The sequence below is a fragment of the Talpa occidentalis genome, unplaced genomic scaffold (genome assembly GCF_014898055.3).
Source record: "Talpa occidentalis isolate TD23 unplaced genomic scaffold, MPIMG_talOcc4v2.1 talOcc4.13, whole genome shotgun sequence".
Taxonomy (NCBI): Eukaryota; Metazoa; Chordata; class Mammalia; order Eulipotyphla; family Talpidae; genus Talpa; species Talpa occidentalis.
Genome location: NW_023601322.1, coordinates 77,894,069 through 77,908,854, shown reverse-complemented (window position 1 = coordinate 77,908,854; position 14,786 = coordinate 77,894,069). Strand labels below are relative to the sequence as shown.

General features: G+C 37.9%; 1 protein-coding gene across 7 annotated transcripts in view; it reads left to right on the top strand.

Annotated features, from left to right (window-relative positions):
- CCDC192 (coiled-coil domain containing 192) overlaps positions 1–14,786 on the top strand; it is a 247,052-nt gene that overhangs the window by 163,192 nt on the left and 69,074 nt on the right. Inside the window, exon 7 of one of the 7 annotated variants that reach the window (XM_054694464.1) lies at positions 6,008–6,087. The exons of the other annotated variants lie outside the window; for them this stretch is intronic. Coding sequence (XP_054550439.1) covers positions 6,008–6,018 — 11 coding nt within the window. The 3' untranslated portion in view covers positions 6,019–6,087. Of the gene's footprint in view, positions 1–6,007; positions 6,088–14,786 lie in introns of those variants that run through there. 7 annotated transcript variants of the gene reach the window in all.

The following is a 14,786-nucleotide window of genomic DNA, read 5'->3' as shown; positions in this document are numbered from 1 at the left end:
CCTAGGCAGGGAGGATCCCATATAGTGCAGCAGACCTCTCCTGTCTCGTCTGCTGCTCCCCTCAGCAGTGTGTTTCAGTCATTCTGCCTATTCTGCTCCCCACTCTGTCTCTGGTGAATCCTCTCACCCTCCCACACCTCTTGTCTACACCCCAGCTCTTGTATGCATAAATAAATAAATGTTTGAAAAAATCTTAACTGTTTTATAATTAGTTGATTGTATACATATGAATTTGATTCAGATATTTGATTTGGTAATCCATAATAACAACAGTACAAAACACAACAAAGCAAAAGGGACAATTATAAATCAGAGACATACTGCAGGGGAGGAGGAGGCAGAGGGATCAGAGGGAGGGAGGGAGGGAGGAGCACAGCTGATTGAGATGATGGTGCACGGGTGCATCGATGAAGGAAATTCTATGGGGACTACACCTGAGGGGAGTGGGGGTAGCAAATATTGTTTAAAAATGAACAATGATGTAAATAAATAAATAAATATTCTGCCTTTGTAGACACAATAAGAACAATGTATAAACTCTGTAGATAATGTAATCGGGTTGTAATACATAGGAAGTATATTTGTGAAGGAATGCAGGTACTTATTGTCTATTTAGGGTTAGCACTTTCTAAGAATATAATTACAACTCAGAGTGTCTTAATGAAAATTCTGCTCTCTTCTTTTTAAAAGATTTTTTTTTTTTATTTATCTATACATACAAGAACTGTGGTACAGGCCAGAGGTGGGGAGGGCAGTGAAAGGATTCACCAGAGACAGAGTGGGTAACAGAACAGGTGGAATGACTGAAATACACTGCTGAGGGGAGCAGCGGGTGAGTTAGGAGAGGTGACCCGCACCATGTGGGTCACCTTCCTGGTTGCAGTGGCTGTGGATAGCTTCATAGGCTGTGTCTTAACCCCTTATGCCACCAGGGAGGCCCCCATTCTGCTCTCTTGTGGAAGAATCATGCCATCTTATATACACACTAACTACAAACAGCTCACAGATACTTCAGTTTTGGAAAGGCTAGCTTTATGGTTCATTCCCAGAACAGATGTTTATTTTGAGTAGGAAAATACAACATACTGATAGACTAAGCATAGTCATTTCCTTTGGTCATGTAACTTAACAGTTGCTTGACATAAGTCAATCACTCTATGCTGGCTTCCTAAGCAATTACAAAGAATTCATGTTCAAATGAAACCAATGCTCTGCCTTTCTCAGATTTATTGGCCAAAGTAACCTCTTTATTGCAAGGGATTGGTGTAAAGTGATACAACATAAAAGGAAAATTCTAGCTCTGTTCCTAAATGTGTGGATGTGTATTAGGGAAAAACATATAGCAATGAACTCTCAGTATTGAACTAATAATCATTCAAAACTGAAGAAACATGCAGAAACAAAAATAGCTGTATGTAGTGTGATTCCCCCAGCCTTTCCCATTGTTTCCTCATTTCAGTAAACATGCAGATTTCTTTTCCCATGCAGAAGCCATAGGAAAGGTGGCATTCAATAGTAAACAGCAGACCACTGACTGTCCAGATCATGGTAATTCACATGACCCCATACAGAGGCTGACAACAGTGTTCTGCCAAAGTATAACCCATGGGGAATAGGCCTTTGAGGTTGTTTAAAAGTGGTAGCCTGTGAGAGAGAAGACTATTTCCTTTCCTGGAGCCTAATTTAGCCAGAAAATGAAGATAGACAGAATGTGAGTTTCCTGTAGCTTCATGCATTGTATAATTTTATTAAACATAAACAAACTTGCTCTCAATGACTTATGTAGCCAACTGTGAGACAGTACTTTTATGTAAAATGTGATCTTGAAGCTATATATAGCATATCATACAACAAGAACACAAAATAATTACCAATGGTGCCTCTTCACAGTCAATAGAACCATCAGGTTCTGGAAAGATCACTTCCTTTAATTTCACAGGACATACGTGGAGTCTCATGATACTGCTAAGATATCAACAAACATATGTGCAACACCATTGTGAGCCATGGCACCCCGTCTCTATTTCCAAAGAGTACACATGCCAGAGGAGGGCAAACACTAACACTAACCCAGGGTACTCTGAAGGCTGAAGAGAAGCTGGGAGAAAAACCTGCTACTGCTGTTTTACTTGGCACATCCTCATGCTTCTAAGCTGTTACCACTTGCTTGTAATCTAAATAGATATATACTGTACTTGCACCTTAAATTGATCATGGGAAGACAACACATAGTGTATTCTTCTCAGCAACCGAAATCAGTATGCTCCAAAATTTACATATATTTGTTGATAGACATGGATATATAGAGAGAGTTTTTTCTTCTAGGCCCATATAGGGGATGATAACATACAGGAAAATTGAGAAAGGAGAAAATTAATATCATAATTCCCTATTTTTGTTTTATTTTAAGCCCTATGTCCTTTTACTCCGACCTACCTCTTAGCAAGTGATTGAGGTAGAATTCAAAAAAAGTTATTTTCAGGAAACAAGGAAATATCATCAAGCAAGGAAATGACACTTACCTGAGAGAATGTCTTCAGAAAGCTCCTCCAGTCGCCTCCCTTTAAAGCATAAATTGGGTGTCCTCTTTAACAGCATTCAACAATGAGTTGTGTAACTGTTTTCTCTATTATCACCAATAAGAACAAGTTCCTGGGTTTAAGAAAAAAAAGAAGTTGTACTTTTTACTTTTTTGCCTAAGTGTGGTGTTTAATTTACACCAAAGAGAATTCAGTACTGCAGAAACTTACACCATTCCAGGAAACCAAGGACTTCTACTTTTGCAGAAATCATGGAAGAAAACTATTCAATAGAACCTGGATAAGTGGTTTCTAGAAAGGAATGAAGCCTCTTATCTTTTTTTTGAGATTTATTTATTTATGCATATAAGAACTGGGGTACAGGCCAGAGGCATGGGGTAGGGGGGAGTGAGAGGATTCATCAGAGACAGAGTGGGGAGCAGAACAGGTAGATCCACTGAAATACCTTGCTAAGGGGAGCAGTGGGAGAGATAAGAGAGGTCTGCTGTGCCATGTGGGTTAGCTCCCTGGCCGGGATGGAACTCATGTTGCAGTGACTGGTGATAGCTTGATATCGCCACCCATGTCTTTAATCCCTGTGCCACCAAAGAGGCCCTAAAGCATTTTATCTTGATTGGATTCCCTTGAGGTGATAAGAATGTGTTAACTGGAGCCATTATATTTGAGAAACCCAGGAGGAAGGTTTAGATTTTTTTTTAAGCAACAGAAATTTCTGCTGTTTCTCTTCTGCTCAGCTCTCAACAAGCTCCACAATGCTTTCATAAGACTTTCTAAGGTGTGCTGTTTGTACCATATAACCTGTTTCACATCTTACCATAAAATAACCACAGCCAGCTCCAGACTGTCCCTCCTATCGCCTTGTTACTTAGGACTGGTAGTCTTTTTCAATTTAATGCTGCAACTATGTTCTGCATGTAGCCCTGATCGATACCTGTACGCATCATCAAAGGTTTAACTATCCCCAAAATTTTCAACACTATGTTAATTGCTAGACATGGTTGTTTATCATCAAAAGGAATGTTCTGTTTTGTATGTGAACTTTCTAGAGATAGCCGCTAGAAGGGTAACAGTAGTGGTTTTGGTTTTATATCAAACGGATATAAATTTGAATCCCAGTTCAGTATCTTCTGCTGTGACCTGGGGTAATACTGCAAAAGCAGGTATTATATTGCCTATGATACTGGCCAAGAAGAACCTAAGGCAGTTGATTCATTTGCTCCAAGGCACACAGTAAGTAAATGGTCCAGGGAGAATTCAAATATAAACACCACTTCGCCACATTTCCCTCAGAATTGCATCTTCACCTCACCAGAACTTGAATGAACAGTTGAGATGCCTATCTGTTATATACCTACATTTACCCCTTTACTGCTGGCCACCTTGGTAACTAAGCAGTTCTACATCTTGAGGCCTCCTTGACCACAAAAGAGAAAGAAAGTATTCCGAGTACATTGGAAAAGAGATTTTTCAGGTTTAGTTCTACCTAAACTGCTGCTTTCTATTAGTAATGTCAGAGCAGATTTTTAAACCCAGTGTAGTTACTGTGGTTAAATCTGATGTGGAGATTAAGCCTATTTGAAGAATTTTAAAACACATGACTTTAGACTCCCTGGAGATAGAGGGGAAGGAGCTTTAGAAGAATTTTCTCCCAGACATCTCTGGAAATCTTAGGAGTCATTAACAAGAATAGGTCTTTTAGATTGGAATCTATCTACTTTAAACTTCCTGAGATAAAGCCAGATGAACTGCCTGAAGACTATACAACTTTCCCAACCAGAGGCTCATGAATAATAGGACATGTGCTGGAGGGCAAAATAGAGTTAATATCCTTGGCAAGACATATCCTTCTTGATTCCTTGCCTTATCCGATTCTTTGACTTATTCGGGGTAGAGGGAAATGGAAAAGCAATCAAGCACAGTGTTGCGGGGATGCATACTTACATCCAATAATTTGAGTTTATTCTGATCTATACTTTATGGTGTGTTAGTTTGAATGTGGATAAAAATTGGGGCGGGGTGGGGGTAATAAGAGATTCAAAAAGTTGGAGGTGGGTAGAATCATTATAGCTTCACAAATGCTCCAAACATTTTTAAGCAAAGTAACTGCTCCTTGGCAATTGTAACAGAGGGAATAAGTAGGAGGAAGATTCATCTAGTGATAATGAACGTCATGAAGGAAACAAGTTTCAGATTTTTTGAATCTGTAGAGATGATTGGTTCAGGATGTTTATAATTGGAGAAACTCACATCCTTGCTTAAAAAATCTTGCCCTGGGCCTCCCCTGGTGGCACAGCGGTTGAGCGCTGGGCTGCGAAGCTGCCCGCAGCCTCTGAAGTGCTGATTCAATCCCAGGTCACCGGCGAGGGTCCCACACGAGGGTCCCACTCGGTGCACAGACCTCTACTGCCACGCCCGGTGCTTCCTTCAACAGTGTACTTCGTCAGTCTGCCTGTTCTGTTCTTCGCTCTGGGTCTGGTGAATTCTCTCACCCTCCCGTACTTCTGACTGCACCCAGTGCTTGCATAAATAAATAAATGAATCTTTATTAAAAAAAAAAAAAAAAAGCAAAACCTGTTTTAAAAGAAAAAAAAATCTTGCCCTGAGAGCCACAGAAGGAAGTTTCTCCTATACTGTCTACCTTGGATAGTTTAGGTATACACAATCTTGTTTGAAATTTGAGGCCCCAATATGTTTCAGAATGCAGTTTTTCATATTCAAAAAGTAATCTCAATGGGGCTGGAATAATATTCCATAATTAAATATATTAATATTTAAATTGACTAAAATGTTTAAATAACCTCCCATTAGTTCAGATTAGATCTTGCTGCTAAATGAATTCAGGCCATGTCAGGTTAGATTTTGCCACCAGAAGTGCTATGAAAAACTTCATTTCCCAAAAATTTTAGGATCTTGGAAATAGAATATGGGACCGTGGTTCCACACAAATGGAAAGTTCAATTTAGTCATTCTATGAAACAGAAACTTCAGTTGATTTATAGGAAAATGGAGAAATTTGATTTGGGGAACGTGCTTATTAAGAGTAGTTAGAAAAATATAATAGTAATAATAATAATTAGTTAACATTCTTGAGCAATTTTCACACACCAGGCATAATCTCAAGTGTTTAACAACAATTAATCCACATAAGACACTTGCAATTCTATGAAGAACTATAATGTATTAAAAGGTCTAATAACAGATAAAAAACTAAAGCACAGGAAGTTTAATTATTCTGACAAGCTCACACAGCAAGTGATTAGAGGGGCCTTAGTCTGAATACAGATTGCTACCTACTCAGTACATCAATACTACAGTTTCACGTTCTACACAAAGAAAGCAGTTCTCATATATTATTCTACTCACATTGCTCTTAACTACAGGAAATTAAGGGATATATTTTACAGTTAAAGTTACTATACTATTTCTCAAGATGCCTATTCTCATCGTGAATGTCTTTTATATTACAGATCATCTGTAATTCTTTATCTTGAAAGTGAGCCAATTAACAACAGATTATTGACACAAACAAGCTTACTGTGAATAAAGTAAGAATTGAGCATTTACATTTTTCTATGAAAGTATAAAATAACAACTTTGCATTTGGTTGAATGGATGATTTTCCTGGTCTCTGCTGACTCCCTGCCATGCTTATATGTGTAAGTGTATACACTGTATATGCACTTGGAATGTGTGACACATCCAGATAGGATCAGGCCTTATTCAAGCGGCACTTGGAAAATGATGTTGTTTATCCAGTTTTACCACACCAGATGCTTGACTGCTAGAGTCAGGTGTTTCACATGGTGTTTCCCATGCCTATCTCTAACAATATCTGAAAGGCTCTTTGACTCAGAACTTTGTAAAGATGAAAGATTCAGAAAGGCCTGAAACCATACTATGAAACAAACCATATACAGTTTTCTAAAGTTACCTTGGAAAACCATATACAGTTTTCTAAAACCATATACAGTTTTCTAAAACCATATACAGTTCTAAAACCATATACAGTTTCTAAAACCATATACAGTTTTCTAAAACCATTTACAGTTTTCTAAAACCATATACAGTTTTCTAAAGTTACCTTGGAAAACTTTTCAGTTTCCAATCCTATTCATTAAGGAATTTGTGGATAAGAAAACAATTCCTTCCTGGTCCTATTCTCACTGTGCTTCAGTACCATAGCTGTGTGGGATTCATTGTTCTCTCCCCTGCCTGCACTGTCCCAGTTTCAGACTGTAGGTAGTGACTCTTCTATCAGGGCTTCTATACTCAAAGCAGAGAATTCTCAGTTTCTACATGTGTGGTTGTTCAAAGTTCTCTCTTGAAGTACAAAGTCTTTCACACTGAGGTTTTATAACAGACTCTACTTTGCTACTGTTCAGGATTGTGTTGGGACTTAGCGAGTCACTATTTTCCAAAGCATCCTCTGCAAAATTGCCCAGTGATAGTTCATTCATGTAGCTTTCCCTCTACTATGTTGCCTCAATAGATTTCGATGTCTCTCTCTCTCTCCCCCTCCCACCTTACTCCCCTTCATTCTTCCCTGCCTGTGTACTATTTGTTCTGTATTATAGGAGCAGGATGGGCTATTTGACAGAGAGTGCAACCTAGTGGGGTAAGTTAGATAAAGAATTCCTCATTGGACAGTAGACATCTGACCTGTACTTCTTTCTGTGTCACATTATCTATTTTCCTCTCTGAATATTCTTGGAGCACACAGATATATGTCTATACATGCAGAATGCACACACCTGCATTCCTATACCATCCTTGCAGAGATGATAATTTGAGGATTTAAGTTGTCCTACTGGCTCTTTTAAAGATTTATTATACCAGTTATTAATAAAGAATCAAATTTAAGTCACTTTGAAATACATATAGCATCCATATTAGAAGTGTTGACATTCCTGGTATTAAGCATCATTGACCTCTAAAAATTGCATGCTATTTAAAAGATTTCTTTTCTTTTATTTAGATTCTTTCAAATATTCTTAAATGGCAAACAAATATCACAGTCAGATTTGAACCTAAACTAACTGAACTTTATGTGAGGTCTTTAGCCAAAAATAATTAATTCAATTTCCCCATATCAAAATGTCACAAAGAATTACTTTTTAATCTTTTACAAAATCAGTGAATTGTATCCAAAAGAACCAGCTTCTTATTCTCCTATAATTTTGGTATGGGTATGGCTTTTACTAGCTGTTTCCTATAAATTTTATTTTTATGATTTGCTTTATTTTAAGTTATTTCCTGACAACGATTGTTTAATTATTGAAACTCTTGCTAGGGAAAAGCATATATATAAAACTCATAATAACTGGGAGAGGTCTTTATTCATTATTCATTCACTTTCACCCACTTGTCTTTTTCATTTTTAATTTTTTTTTAAACTTATTTATTTATACAAGCACTGGGTACAGTCAGAAGCGTGGGAGGGTGAGAGAATTCACCAGAGCCAGAGTGGGGAACAGAACAGGCAGACCGATGAAACACACTGCTGAGGGGAGCAGCGGGTGCGGCAGGAGAGGTTTGCGCACCATGTGGGTCCCTTGCCAGCAGCTGCAGCAGCCCCGCAGCCCAGCGCTCAACCACTGTGCCACCAGGGGAAGTCCCCCACTTGTCTTTTTGATTTCCTTTAATTTGTCAGAAAATTACTGTTACAAACTGCATTACTTTAAATGCATTACAATGTCATAACTGTAAATATAAATTGCATAGACCATCCATTGGCTCAGAGATGAGCTTGTAATTTAATCTAATATGCCACTGAGATTTGAAGGTATTTGTTGAAGCTTATGGGAAAGAGAAGCCTCCTATTTTTCTGCACATAGTAGACACAGATAGAGATCCTCTTTGACACTAAACAGAAAGGTGGGTTATCTCCATAAGACAGTGGCAGTCTTCTTGCTATCAGATCAGTATCAGGTTTAAGAAGAAATGCTGAAGAAAGCAGCAAAACCAATAGATCTTCAGTTACATTATTGAGATGACTGGTTAGTTCAAGTTTCGCCTAAAGTAACCCTATCTCTAGAGTCTACACATTCTCTTTATTACTTACGCTAGTCAGAATTGGTTTTTCAGGTCTTTTGCAATAAAAATTGTGCTAAATGATATGTTATTACTGGCATTTTGTATAAAAACAGTTTTGTACATTTTGGCAGACCCTATAAGTCATCCACACAAAAGTCACTATTCTTCCCTCTTAACAGAATCCCAAATTTTATTCATAATTTAGGTAGATATTGTTTCAGTAGTTCTTTCCACCCACCCCAGAATTTTAATACTTATTGGTCATAACCAACTGTGATGATTATCCTTCCTTTACAAGGGCTTTTTAGGAATATGATGAAACTAAGAGCAAAAATAATACTGGGTTAATGTAAGTGTGAGCATCACAGGTTTCCTAACTCTTAAATATGGGAGAAACAAGACAAGAATATCCCTTATCTTTCAAGTCTTATATTAAACAATGTCCAAGAGAATCTAAGAAAAATCAACCTAACTTCCTTGAGCCACAGCATGAGCTAACACTAGAATTCTCCTGAATTTACCTTTCATGCAATACTAAAATCCCCAGTATCTCAGTTATTCATAGCCACATGACCTGAAATCTGAAGCTGAAATTACCCTAACTGATATGTTCACAGACTATATTGATTCTTTGGGGTTAACCTCAAGTAAAGATCACCTTACATGACTGATTAAATCCAATCTTGAGTCTTAAAAAGAAACAGACACTTTCACAATTTTAGGCACGCTTCCTCATCTGAAAATTTAATTTAAGTAGTTTAAAGACTAGATGTGACCAATTAGCAAATAATACAGATTAATTTTAAATGTCTTATGTGATAAACCAGAGACAAAAGGAGAATGTGGCCTGCTGAAAATTATTCTGCCCCTAAGCATTTGTTTACCCAGGTGGTTAGAACCAGAAGAAACTGGGAGGGTCATCTTGGAAAGTAGCCAGAACAAATGCCCACAAGTCTTCATGATAATCCTGCTGCCAATTCCTAAGATTCTTATTATTTTAGCATTTTCTAAATCAGAAATTTGCAATAGATGGAAACAAAAAAGAATAAGACACCTGCTAGGTTGCTTTGTTCTTTTAAATCCAGGAATATTCTTCCATAAACAACTGAGAAGTGCTAAGCATTGTGATCCCAGATCAGGAAGATACGCTGAGGGGATAAGGCTTATAAAACTGTTGATGGTAGAGGGGGCTGGGTGGTGAGGTTGAAAGTGGTCTGCATATTTCAGATCTGACCTATATAAGGATTTTGGTGTAATGGATCATAACAATAATAGAAACAAGATGTATACATTTACTCTGACTTGGCATGATTGCTAAAAAACATTTTAATAAAATAAAAAATGTAGGAGATCTGTAAATCTTTATTTCTTTCCCTACTTCTCTTTCCTCCCTCTCTTCTCCTCTTATCTTACAAGTATGGAGGAGGGGGCTACAGAAAAAGGGAAAAATTGAAATCATAGGGCCTCCCCGGTGGCGCAGCGGTTGAGCGCTGGGTTGCGAAGCTGCCCACAGCCTCTGCAGCGCCGGTTTGATCCCCGGCTGCCGGGTGAGGGTCCCACATGGCGCGCAGACCTCTCCTGCCGCCTGCTGCTCCCCTCAGCAGTGTACTTCGTCTGTCTGCCTGCTCTGCTCTCCCCTCTGGCTCTGGTGAATTCTCTCACCCTCCCACGCTTCTGACTGTACAGTGCTTGTATAAATAAATAAATAAGTCTTTTAAAAAAAATTGAAATCATATTTAAGGAAGTGTTTTGATGTCTCTAAAAATTATGACTATTATTTTTCTAATATTGATACACAAGACATTCACAATATACACAAAAAAACTTCCCAACATTACAATGGAAGCATTTAGTTCAGCAATTCACTATTCTCCTAAACAACTTAAGCCCAACCTGAAAATAATTCCTTTACCATTAGCTTTGATAACGGTCTCAAGGCATATAATTTATGTGATAAAGTAAGTAACTACTAGGAAAAACACCTATGAAAATTGACATTTGTACCAAATATCAGGAGATTTCTTGGTGAATTTTCCCATCACGTTTGAATTCTATTTTGTAATTTCAAGATGAAGCTATATCTTGAAATTTCAAAAAAATAAAATCAGGGTGATAAAATCAGAATGGCATTCTACTGAGAGGAGGAACTGGGACAACTGTGTTCCACAAGTTGTCCTTGAGAACAAGAATATTTTTATGCCACCAATTTAACTTAGCAGAGACATCCTGGTCTTTACCCATCAGAGTCAGTTTCTTACTGTTGCTTTATTGCTGGGAAAATTTAAACTAACAGCAAATTGCATAAAATAAAAGAGAAAGAAAGGGTTAATATTAATGAAGTTAAACTTCATAGGAGGTAAGATTGATATTCTGTGAGCTAGTCCTCTCAAGTATGCAAGGGTCCTCCCACTGGGATATTTTCCTACCTACTACTATTTCTCATGCACTTAAATGGCTCACTTTTATGGCTCATTCCCTAAAGCCTACTTTTCTCTGAATCTCTTCTGAACTAAGCCCTGTAGGTTGCAACAACAATTATCCAAGTGCTCAGGTGCACCCCTACAAGGCCTATTTGTATCATCTGACAAATGGTCCCCACCAGCTTGTTAGTTCTGTTTGGACGTCTATTTTAGTTACATAAAGTGACTAAAACTGAGAAGGAAATAGTGCAGTCTGTAAAAGGCACTGATAAACTAGTACCTCATAGAGATGAAGAACATAATTCTTGAATGAGAATTACAAGGACATAGAGGTGAACAATGTTGCAAGAGGGTATTGCCTAACCTAATGGTATGGTGAAAATAAAAGTTAAGAGTTATTTAGAAGTCTGAATCAACTGGATTTTGTGATAAGATGAATATAAGAGCATGGGTATGAAGAAGAAATCTACAGTAACTATTAGATTTCTGAACTTAAGTGTATGTATGGTTGTGTCATTTTACTTAGAGAGGGAACACTAGAGGGACATCAATTTGGAGATGAGACAATGAGTTCAGTCTGAGAAATACTGTATCTGAAATGTTTGAGATATCTCAATGGAGGGGTCCCAGGTGTAGAACACAAATCTGATCTTGAATTGTAAATGTAAGCATCATTCACAAACAGATTGCAACCAGGGCCACAGAAGTGAATGCAATTACCTTTGATCTCAAAAAAAAAGCAGTCAGTTTTTATTCCAACAACAAAATGGGTTTAATTGGAAACAGACAAGAGAAGAAAGGCTGTTGGAGAGTATTGTCATGATGATACCCAGAAACACTTCCCTGAATCCCAGACTAACAATTCCCTATATAATCTCTGGAGCACCTTACTTTCAGTTCCACGGGAGGGGCAAAGAGCATCATACCCCAATCCCACCCACAATCTAGATGCAAGGCATTTGGGGTCCTGTAGCTTGTTGGTTTTCATATGCATAGACACTCTCTTTCCAATCTCCTGCCTTCATTTAAATAGGGTTTATGTATATTAATATTCACATGAACTATAGAGAAAAAGAAGAACATTTAAGGCCAGAAATATAAAGATCTACATGCAGTAAGTATTCTGAGGAGACCACAAAATAAGGCCAAAGGAAGAGTAGTCAGGAAGTTTAAAGAAAAGTGTCATATTACAGAAGTCAAGGGAAGGTTGTTTGAAGGGCTGTGTCAACTGTGGCGAATGCTCAGAGGTGATTCAAGATGAACACTGCAGCAAATCTATTGGATTAAGTGACATCAGTCACCTCCGAGGCTAAGTCTGTCACTGTAGTTGAAAACAAAAACTAGATTATAAATGATTAACATGAGAAAGGTATGAGGAAAGATAGTTTAGACAACTCTTTTGAGATGTTTAACAATAAAAGGGAAGAGAAGTGGGATGCCAATAGTTGAATAGGCATTAGGTAATAAAGGATTTAATTTCCTTCTTAAGATGGTAGCAGTTGCGGGGCCTCCCAGGTGGCGCAGCGGTTGAGCACTGGGTTGTGAAGCTGCCCGCAGCCTCTGCAGCACCGGTTCCATCCCCGGCCACCGGGTGAGGGTCACACATGGCGCATAGACCTCTCCTGCCCACTGCTCCCCTCAGCAGTGTACTTCATCAGTCTGCCTGCTCTGCTCTCCGCCCTGACCCTGGTGAATTCTCTCACCCTCCTGCGCTTTCTGACTGTACCCAGTGCTTGTATAAATCAATAAATAAATAAATCTTTAAAAAAAAAAATGGTAGCACTTGAGTACCTTTAAATGCTAATGACTTATAGCCAGTACAAAGGCTAATATGTATAGGGAGAGAGAATATTGATAGCATAAGATTCCAAAGAAAACAAACGGTTCTGGAATTCAGATCTCTTTTGATATGTAGCAGCCTTCAGTGGTCCTTAGTTGAAACCCAAATAAGATTTTTGGGTCTCCTAATATGAATAGATATTTTCTCATAGTTGCCAAGACCCAGGTTTGAGTACTCACCACTATACAAGAGACAAGAGCTGGGGTTAGAAGGAACTTCCATTCAAGCAACTTGTGTCCTGAGGAGAAAGCTGGACTAGCATCCTAACGAAAAACCTTACATCTTGAGAGCTTAATGTAAAGTTTTTATAAGGGAGTCCTGACTTAGAAGGAGGAAGGGTAAGTGCTGGTAACCATGAAGATTCAACTTCCTTTTGTTATCTTTAATTTTTTTCCCACATTTTTGCAAACTCAAGATTATCTGGTTATCATGCTGGTGTAATACTGGCAGAACAGGTGGTCTGGGTATATTGTGTTATGTATTTCTGTGATTTATCTGTCAACAGAAACTCAGTAGGAATATGATTAGTGTCTAAAAGTTTCCTTGATTGTTTAAAAATGAACAATGATGTAAAAAAAAACTAAAAATAAAAATAAAAAAGTTAAAAAAGTTTCCTTGAGACTTTAGGAAAGTTAATATGCTAGTATGTAAAAGGTTACAACTGGGATGGGGACCTTTTCCACAGATTGTATTCATGTGCCTGTGCTTTCATCATTATTCAGAAGTTCAGTAGTTTTCCCTTCTGTATCTGTTTCCTGTTAATGCTGCTACAAATTACCATAAATTTAGTATTGTAATATAACACAATTTTTTTTTAGTCTTATAATTCTGGAGGTCAGAAGTCCAAACCTGGTGTCACTAGGCTAAAATCTCGGCATCAACAGGGTTGGGGTCCTTGTAGTGGCCCTAGGGGAAAATCCATTTGTTTACCTTTTTCAGTTTCTACAGACCACTCTTGTGTGTTTTGATTTTTCTTGTGGTTTCTTTCTCCATCTTCGAAGCCAGCAGTGTACATCTTCAGAAATTTCTCACTGACCTTTCACCTCCCTCATATAAGGATATTTGTTTGGTTCTCCTAAATAGATTAGTCTTCCTTTCTCGAGATCCTTCCCTTAAATCACATCCGCAGAGTCCCTTCTGTCATTTAAGGTAACATATTCATATATTTTAGAGATATCTTTGTGGAATCATTATTCTGTACACCGTATCTCCTTTTAGTATCATTTCTAACGTACAATAACAAGCTTGCTGGAAACTATGTATCGAGCCTTAAGAGCTTCTTCAGCTTGATATTTTACACAAATGAAAATCTCACTAATGAATTTCTGCAAACTTATGCTTAAATGATGGTGTGTTCACCATTTGGAGAATTTGTTCTAAGAATTGTGAAGATCCCACTTCACCAATACTAGTAACAGATTTCATAATTTTTGTGTTCCAGGGCAAAATAAATAGGCAACCCAAATAAATTCTCTGTGAGCCTTCAGCTGCTATTTTTAAGGGAAAACATTTTTTCTTATATTTGAAAAAATTTTTCTTAAACTTGTCAAAACTATAAGGAAGACTTTATTTGGGGCTATTGCGATAAGTGTCAAGACTATTACAAAAGGGAAAAGAAGTTGGGCTCAAGTCTGAATGCTACCAGGAAAAGTGGGCATTTATGCAGTCCAAGAGCAGAGTTGTAGGTAAGAAGGTGGTAGGTGGAAAATGACTAAGAGGAAAACGCAGACTAGGGTAACCGGATATCACCTGGGAGATGGCAGAGAATGAGGAATTTGATCACTACTGAACTTGATCAGATACCTAGAGTGGGAATTGTCTCTAAAGTAACACAGTAGGATTTTGCTACTATTGAGCTCTTGAGGATTAGTGAAGAAAAGTGCTCAAAGGATCTTGACTAAAGTTTGGTCAAGTAGAGAGCCTTTCTTACTACAGTATTTTTTGTAATTCATT